The 8840-nt window shown below is 39.7% G+C and overlaps 2 protein-coding genes across 4 annotated transcripts; one reads left to right on the top strand and one right to left on the bottom strand.

Moving 5' to 3' along the window:
• The first annotated feature begins 280 nt into the window (after nt 1-280).
• Nucleotides 281-1448, top strand: LOC107482668 (uncharacterized). Its single transcript, XM_016103191.3, has one exon. The coding sequence runs from the start codon at nt 540-542 to the stop codon at nt 1077-1079; it is 540 nt and encodes a 179-aa protein (XP_015958677.1). The 5' UTR covers nt 281-539; the 3' UTR covers nt 1080-1448.
• Nucleotides 1449-1870: 422 nt separating this feature from the next.
• LOC107482669 (mediator of RNA polymerase II transcription subunit 33A) lies at nt 1871-8456 on the bottom strand. Of its 3 annotated transcripts, XM_016103192.3 has the most exons (12): nt 8105-8456; nt 7741-7851; nt 7185-7532; nt 6705-7024; nt 6525-6616; nt 5846-6212; nt 5491-5701; nt 4934-5048; nt 4671-4832; nt 3908-4556; nt 3622-3828; nt 1871-3335 (listed from the first exon to the last, which is right to left on the bottom strand). In XM_016103192.3, the coding sequence occupies exons 1-12, from the start codon at nt 8398-8400 to the stop codon at nt 2218-2220; spliced, it is 3996 nt and encodes a 1331-aa protein (XP_015958678.1). In that variant the 5' UTR covers nt 8401-8456; the 3' UTR covers nt 1871-2217. The 3 variants fall into 3 exon arrangements, with proteins under 3 accessions (XP_015958678.1, XP_015958679.1, XP_020995516.1); XM_016103193.3 differs by lacking the exon at nt 8105-8456 and having other exon boundaries at nt 1957-3335; nt 7185-7423; XM_021139857.2 differs by lacking the exon at nt 8105-8456 and having other exon boundaries at nt 1957-3335; nt 7185-7492; nt 7741-7834.
• Nucleotides 8457-8840: the final 384 nt, after the last annotated feature.

Genomic DNA, 8840 nt, shown 5'->3' with positions numbered 1-8840 from the left:
TAGGAATAATACAATACGTCCTCTTTGGATTGACAATACGCTCTCTTTATATTATATATTTCAAATTAAAATATACAATATAAGGGAGCGTATTGTCAATCCAAAAGAGACGTATTATACTGTTTTTATAATTTTAAAAAACACCATAAAATCTAATAATTGAGTATTACACCAAAATTAAACCAATATATAAAAAAATAAATGACATCTTGATTGATTTATTTTGAAGGTTGAAACAGTAACTGCGCTTAAAAAAAGAGAGTATCGAAAACCGGACACACCGGAAGTACTGCTCGCGTTTTTGGGGTGACAATTCAAGGTAACTGTCAACCTGATAGCGATTTCACGCTTTGGGGAATTCGAACACATTGAAATCGGAGCCCCTACAGAGAAAAGGAAATGCAAAACGGTACTAAGATCCGACCCGAATTAAGATCCAGTCACAAACCCTGATGAACGAAAACGCAAGAACAACACAACGCAATCCCTAGCTCGAACCCTCGTTCCGTTTCCTTCCTTTACTCCACATCGTCGCACTCATGACCGTCGTCACGCGGAAGCGACGCCGCGGCACGACGACGAGGCTTCAAGATCCCTCTCCTTCTCCCCTGGCGGTGGCGCTGCCGGAGGATCTGATGATCGAGATCCTGTCTAGGGCTCCGGTGAGCGATCCGCTTCAGCTGAGGTGCGTGTGCAAGTGGTGGAAGTCGCTCGTCTCCGATCCGCAGTTTGTGAAGAACCACCTGTCACGGTCGATCGCGGAGATCAACGATCTCGCGTCGAAGGCGTTGGAGGACATGATCGCGTTCGAGCTCCAGCTGAATCATGCGCCTCCCCCTCCGGAGCCGGATCCGGAAGAGGAGGATGGTGCGGCGGCGGAGGAGGAGGCGGAGGAAGACGCGGCGGAGGAAGAAGTTCGTGCGATGAGGAAGGAGCTTGATAACATGTTAACGTTGGTTAGGTCCTTGAAACAAAGCTTGGAAACCATAAAAGTCGATGTGCAAGAAATCATGAGTCGAATGAGATGCCTCCAAAGCTTTCTCCAGATTTATCTCAAAACAGCAACGCAATCTCAATGATCTCTCAATCTTCTCCTGTAATTGATTTTTCTAACTGTTCCTTTTTCTTTATTTTCTTTTTTATTTTCATCTGGTTTTAGTGTCCTACTTTGATATATCTTGATGTTTGAGTAGAAGTTTGTTGAATGTTGAAAGCTAGGGACTTAATTTGATATCATATCATCTGATTGTAACTAAAGAGGGGGCTAAGGCGCAAGGCATAAGGTGATTGTGATTTGATTTTGTGGACAAAGACACATTAGTGGTAGTAGTAGTTGTTGTAGTAGCTGCAGTAGTAGTTCTTTCATGTGTTGTTGCTAGTTGCAGGAGCAACAACGAAACCAACCATCCTGGGAATTGTAAATATAGTAATGAATTTCATTTTTCTTAGCTCTTTCTTTTCATTTCTGACCCGTTTTGGATTTTTTGGCCTTCGTTCATGAAGTGAGGAAAACAATTTTAAAATCAAATGACAAACGAGAATTACTTGGTAACCAGTTTAATGTGCCCAAATGCGAGCGTAGAACTTGCTGGGATCTGGAATGGGCATGACTCAGGTGTTGCCACAATGATCTTTATAGTTTATATCAACACCGAAATCAAACTTCTATATGATACACTGGGACTATTTTCTATTTATAATATTTGAAAATTATATTAAAACAAAATAAATGAATAATTGTGGATATTGTTGGAGACTTGGTGCACATATTTGTTATAGAATAATCCTCACTTAAAGCCTGGAAACGATGAAGACTAGTTTGATCGACTCAAGTACAAGCTTAGCTATCAATTTGATCACCAATATAGTTAATTTTACTCTAGTATGGACGAATATAAGTCATGTCAGAGAACTAAAAAGACAAGTGTGTGCAAAAAGTCTGTGAAATGCACTTAAGATGAGCATTATGTTATAACTGATGCATACAATTTTGATGAAGACTAGTTTGATTGACTCGAGTACAATCTTTGGAGTTTGGACATGATTGATGCATACAGTTGGAGGTTAAAATAAAAGTTTACTCGGACTATAAGATGAGCAAATTGAGCATAAAACTAATCAAACAAAACTGTTAATACAGAGCTGCACAACTTTATAAACATGAAACTAATGTACAAATACCCTAAGATGATGCCCTCGCGATGGAGAAAAGGTTTCTCACATTCCACTGTCAATTATGAGTTCAGCTGCAGCCCCCATTGTCCCTACACCCCCAGCACCCAACAAAGACAGAGCAAGCTCTTCCTCATTCAACTGCCTCAACCCCATGCTCAGTCTCTTCAACACACTTACATCTACTTCCAGCACCCAGTTTGGAGTGCAACCAACCATCAAGCTCACGAAGCCTGACACATAGGCACGCCAAGTAGCCGAATTGCAGCCAAGCGATATCTTACCATCAAGTGCACTGGCCAGAAACTCCATGTGAACTCCCAAGACTTTCTGACGTCGCTTCGAAGCAGATGATGACGAATCAACACCCCATGCAAAGGCTCCACATAGAACTGCAAAGTATGCAAGTGCATATCCACCAAGCATTGAAACCATTCCATCGGAGTTCTCTTGTTGGTTTGTTCTGTGAACTGATATAAACCATGAAGGCAGAGTTTCCTTTATTAGTAGTTGAACCAGCATCAACCCTCCTGATAGCCATACAAATGAAGCACCAAGCGCAGCCGCAAGCTTCACCCGAGACATTGATGCAGCGAGCGATACCATTCCATATTTCATGCCATCTTTAGTTGCTTTCAGCTTTTCCAATCGCCCCCTCCGCTGCGTACCACATGCAATGTCTCTCACTGAGTGCATCAAGATTGAAACAATTTCTTCTGTCAAGAAAACCATATCTCTGATTGACCGATATGCGCGTAGATATAGGATTCCAGGAGCAACAGGACACATCCCTCCACAGAAATGTGACTTGTATCCATGGCCAAGGAGGGCACCAACGCCGCCACTGCACGTGATAGGGGAGTTGCTCATGCCAAGGGTAGCTGTGAAGCAGCTTTTAAGAAGTTGGACTATGGCATCATTGTTGTGGAGTAAGACGGTTCTAGAAGCCGAGAAGATAAGGAAGTCAGTCCAACGTTTCGCCTTTTGTGTCCACAAGGAAGCCACAATTGGCATGCAAGGCCATGGACAACCTGCAGCAAGACACTCCAATGTTTGGCCGGCCAAATTAAGAAAGCGCTCCGATGTTCTGTCGACTTTGTAGGTAATGGTAAGGCTTGTGAAGGCAGCCAAGGGCAATGGAAGGGTGGCAGGAGAGCTGTCCCCTGAGGAAATGATGAGAATTGGTCACAAACTCATTGCTAAATTACATTTAATATTAGTGTTGGAAAAGAAATGGCATGCAATTTGATATTAATCTCAGTTTAAGTTTAAGCAATGTACTAAAGATGAGTATGATGAATATAGATTATAATTAATATATATTGGATAAAGATGCAGTCTGGAACTGTAAAACATACAGCATGTAATATAAACAATTTCTCTTGAAAAAATGCATCATAAGTCAGGGTTTTCAAAAAGGCATTCAGAATATAGGGCCATGAACAAAACCTGAAGCAAGGCTAGGCACATCAACACCGGTAGCAGCCAAAATTTTCTTGATCTGCTCCTCAACATTCAGTAGATTCGCAGCAGGGCTTGGCCAATCAGTTCCATTCATAAATGCAGGTTTCCAAACACCTCGAGTTACTTCAGCAGAGAAGTAACTTATTATGGTAGCCAGAGATGCAGGAAGAAAATCAGCCAAATCTTTAAGCCCTGATGTTAAGAAGAACATTATGTTATGACACTGAATTAAAGTGTTAGTTAAGATTATGTGATCTAATAACTAACATACCTGTTGCCAACTCACGCGGAGATAACTGTCCATGATCACATGCTGTGAGAGCAGCATCAACTACAAAGGGAATGGCTTCCAGAATATCCCAAGCAGGCAACTTTGGCCAGGTATCTTCACTTCCAGGCCCAGAAGAGCTACTACTTCCAGATGTAATAGAATTCTGGTTTCCTCTGTTAATCTTTCTGAACATCATGTTGAGAAGCCCCTCAACTATCTGATGAAAAGGGGTCCCATGAACAAGACCAGACAATGTTGCAGCAATGCATGCTTGATGCTGCCTATACCAGACTTTCAATTTTGGAAACGAGTCGACAAATACAGATTTAGGCGATGATAAACTCGCTATCTCTGAGAGCCTCCTCCTGTTTCTATTCTTGTGGACATTGCCAGCTGACATTAGGTGGTTGTTTCGAACTAGGAGTAGGTATTCAGGAGTTAGTTGAGAACCAACGGTGGGAACATCTCCAATTCCATATTCGATAGGAGGATGATTGAATCTCCAAAGCTTCAAGAGAAGAATAAATGCATTTGAAAACACAGCATGGGCAGATATTTCTTCCCCAGATGTTAGTCTCCATGAGATATTAGGCACACATGACCCAAAAACTTCACAGATAGGCATCAACGAACATGCAAGCTGCGGAACCTGATGAAAGAATTGACATATGCGAAGACTGAGTGTTTCATAATACAGCACTTTCAATTATGTATTTTGGACAGCATAATCATAATATCATTTCCTGTATGTATTTAAACTTACCATGCCATGAAGTGAAAATATTTGAACGCAATCAACAGATGCAATTCCAACAAAGAGTACATTGAGTATTGGAGCATATTCAATCAGATGGCTGTTTCCTTCAACATTCTCTTCCGGAACTGGTGGAGATAGTAACCTGAGAATGAAATGAACAGTGTGCTCCTGCAACAAATAGAGATCCAAATGTAATTAAGGAGCATATGCTTTACACACTGGGAAAATAATAAGGTTCTAAAGATGCTTTACTGTGTAACAGAATTTACCTGTATATTGTATCCCCGAATCAGGGATGCCCCACAAAGAATGGCAGCAGCAGATATCCTTTCATCTTCTGATCCCCCGATTGCAATTTCAAAAATTTTCTCCAGTTCTGCTAAGCTTCCATCAAATCCAGGAGCGTAAATTCAGTTGCTTTTACCTTTTGGTAATTTACACAAAAAAGAGCATCTGACATACCTGGCTTCAGGAAAGAAAAAGAAAAACTGAAGACCAGGCCATGGAATTTTAAAAAGGGAATTTAAAGGCCACCAACTCATAGCCACCCTTAGTATATTATAATTTTAGTTCAACATGGATTCGTTTTGTACTAAGGAGATTATCTCAGGTTTCAGCATGTCAAATTCATCCATACGGTGATTGATGGATTAGACATGAGATTGAAATAAGAAAATCCTTAAATTTTTTGATAATAGTCACCAAAGGCTTACACAGACAGGAGTGCATTACATACTATGCTATAATAAATTTTCTGAGATGTGCACCAAAAGAGGTATATTACTATATTCACCAATTCACTGGGCTAAAAATACATAGAACATACCTTGTAGCAGGACTTGAAACCAGAGCATTAATCATCATTGAAGTAAGTGGTGCTCCCTTCATAAATGATGACCAGCCAGGTACTTGAGCTGGGATACACTGAGGTATTTGATTGATACATCCATTCACATAACCAGGCCATAAATAGGCAGATGTGTCGAGTAGATTTCGGGCAATACAAGCCTCAACTATCAAATGACGCATGTTTCCAGCTGAAAAAGAAGAACGAGGAATTCTTGTTAAAATGTATGCCATAATCAATGCATTTTGTGAAATTACAATAAGTTACTCCAGTTGCTAAATAACTCTAGAACCATGCTCAGTTTCTGAATCTCATTGAAAGTAAGACCACTTACCACACTCATTTGGCATCTCTGTCATGCTGAGGCAGTCAAAATATTCACTCCCTATTGTGATGCCAGAAACAAACAGCATTGCTTTTGCAGCAGCTTGATTTGCAGCGGAAACAACAGATTTAGGCGGTGTGAGCAAGCTCTGATAGTCGCCTAATACTTGGAGACTTGAGACTAAATCATTCCGACACTTTCCTGGAATCTTTTTATCTTTCCAGTGATCTGTAGGATCACTATCTGTTTCATCAACTGGTGTCCCTTCCACCTCCTCCTCCTCAATGAGATCAGCAACAACAAGAGGTATGATACACAGGAGCATGCATAATCGAGTATCAAGATGAGGCATTGGGCCCTCAATAGGATCTCTTTCCTGTTGAAAAAAAAAAATTGAGAATTACACTAGAGATCCATACTACTTGGGCGATTTTCTTAACTACAAAGATATAGTAATTGTATGTCCTTTTTATTATAGCTGAATCTATTGGCCAATTGCTAGTAGCTAAACAATCCTAGATAAATGAATAAACATGTGTTGGGCAAGTAATGTTATCATTAATAAAAGTTATGATCTATTCCTGAAATATAAGGCCAAGAATCTGATAACGAAATTCAGAAGTAATAGATGTACAAGTTGTTTTGAAAAGCACATGAAAACACATTAGTAGCAGAGAAAGTGTTCTACCCTCTGAACAAGACGAAGAGTTGCTAACCAAAGGCCTAGAAAGGTATCATGCCATGAGGTACCGTTTACTGCTCGGAGTGTCTTTATCAAACCTGCAAAACACATGATTTTCCATTTCATAGGTGTCTAACATTGAAGTTAACAAATAATAATATTTTGTCAGATTCAAGTAGTTCTTACCCCCAATTACTTCTATTGCACTTGTTGCACTAACTTGATAGCCATCCATAGCATCTTCTAGCACCAGATCAATAGGAATCCAAAGAGCAGAATGACTTGCACCATGACAGAGTGAAGCTGAAGAAGAAAGATATTCGAAATTCATAACTGCATGAAACTTTTGTTGTGAACTTGTTCTGCATTCTCGAGGCAAGAAAATACGAGTATCTGAAGTCAGTTGTAGAAGTGCCTCAGGAATTAATGTTCTTGATTTTCTCAAAATTAATGAATTTGATGCCAGCAGCTGCAGCCTCTGAACAAAAGTTAACCAATGTGCAGGCCTAATAAAAAGGAAGAAAAGATTAAGAATCACACAGAACACACACACAGAGTAAGAGGAAATTTCGGAATGGATAAATAATTTGAGTCCACTTGATGTGCTATAAGTTAAATTAGACTGCAAGATGGAGAATAAAGAGAATACAATATAGAAATACTTACAAATTTTGGCTAGCCAAGTAAAGAATCTTCGAAGAAACTTTATCCTGCAAAAACTGACCAATCATCTCAACAGCCATAAGAGTATTCACAGTTTGCAACTTCTCATAATGTTCATTCCTTTTGTCATTATAACTATCATGCTCATCCAGTTCCATATCTTGATATACTGTAGCCCATATAGACTTCTTTCCAGGAGTAAGTTCCAGCAACCCTTCATCATCCAACGATGCATCAAGCAACTGCCAGACAATCGAAAAAACAAATTCAACCACCAGAATGCCAGGCTCACTTTGTGATATGCCAAATATCTGGGAAAGATGAAGAACATCATCTACAGATTTCATGACCCTGTCCATACCATGAGCAGAAGAATCAACAAAGAAACGAATGGCTTAACTGGACATTACCAACCCATTATTATTAATAGTTCGTATCTAATCTTTATAAGGAATGGCCAAAAGCCCAAAAAAAGTAAAGAAATCTCATTGGCATGTATACATTGACCATACTAACTAATTTTCTGAAAGAGATAAATGTTATATAGACTGAAGCTTACTTTTGATAATCAGGCCTCTTTATCTGAGATTTAAGTTCAAAAGCATGTCTTCGGAGGAGTTCCAAGTATAGTCTATATGCTGCAGGTTGGACATGTCTACAAGGAAGAACCCTGCAAAAAGAATAAAGATATCAACACCATAAATGAAAACACTAATTTCCTTTTATCAAATAAAATTACTGAGAAAGCTAGTAACAAACTGGAAGCTCATACTTACAAATTCTACAAGCTCACCATTTGAATCAACATTCGCATGCACAGAAAATGAAAACATAGGGGTATACGTTGCAATGGAAGAATGTTTAAAAAGTCAAAGTCAACAGAATACGGCAAGTTTTGAAAAGGAGGAAGAAGAGTTATTGACCTGAGAGAAAGGAGAGCGAGGAGAAGCATGGGAGGAACGATCTTAAGAGTCAAGGCTTTATCTAGAAACTTCCATAGAATGGGGACATTGTTGTCCCAGCAAATGTACGAAACGAGAAGCTCCGCCAGCTCCACCGACGGGAGTGCCTCTCCGGCGGAGTTCAAGTTCGAGTACATCTGAATCGCCCAAACCAGAGGGTCACTTCCTTTCTCCTGCGCCGCCTTCGTCAGCTCAACCACCCCGTTCCACGTAGGGCTGCTGCTGCACCTTCCTCCTCCGCCGCCGGAAACCTCCATGCTTCGCAGTTAGCAGCTTACCGCAGTTCAAGTGAAAAGCACAACGGTTGGAGGCTGTGGCGTTTTGTCGTTTTTTTAAAGTCAAAACGGCCAGGGGTAAAACGGGGATTTTCAGCGCGGGTATCTTGTATAAATATTTTGTATAAGATAGGAAGATTCAATCATGCGACCTCTCAAATAAATACGAAAAGGAAAAGTATATGGAACCAACTAATAATCAGTCAAGAATGGAACAACATAATTAATTATAATTAATTTTATTAATTTATAATTTAATTTGTTTGTTAAATTATTGTTGACCACGTTAGTGTTAGGAGAGAATCACGGAACAGATGCTTTGATCATTCATTAGTTGATTCCATATAATTAATTATGTTTTATTAATGCGTAACATGAAACATAGAAATCATATCCAAAACCATCCAATTTACAAGAAAAAG

Source organism: Arachis duranensis, chromosome 4, assembly GCF_000817695.3.
Source record: "Arachis duranensis cultivar V14167 chromosome 4, aradu.V14167.gnm2.J7QH, whole genome shotgun sequence".
Lineage (NCBI taxonomy): Eukaryota > Viridiplantae > Streptophyta > Magnoliopsida > Fabales > Fabaceae > Arachis > Arachis duranensis.
Note: the sequence above shows the minus strand (reverse complement) of the source record. Positions and strands in the feature narration are given on the sequence as shown.

Bases quoted from the DNA above. Each gene is read 5' to 3' on its own strand.
- LOC107482668 (XM_016103191.3), top strand. From the start codon at position 540: ATGACCGTCGTCACGCGGAAGCGACGCCGCGGCACGACGACGAGGCTT.
- LOC107482669 (XM_016103192.3), bottom strand. From the start codon at position 8,400: ATGGAGGTTTCCGGCGGCGGAGGAGGAAGGTGCAGCAGCAGCCCTACG. The intron at 5,702-5,845 runs GTAAGTGGTCTT...CTTCTTTTTCAG, and splicing joins AGAGATGCCAAATGAGTGTG to CTGGAAACATGCGTCATTTG. The intron at 5,049-5,490 runs GTATGTTCTATG...ATTTGATGGAAG, and splicing joins GTTTCAAGTCCTGCTACAAG to CTTAGCAGAACTGGAGAAAA.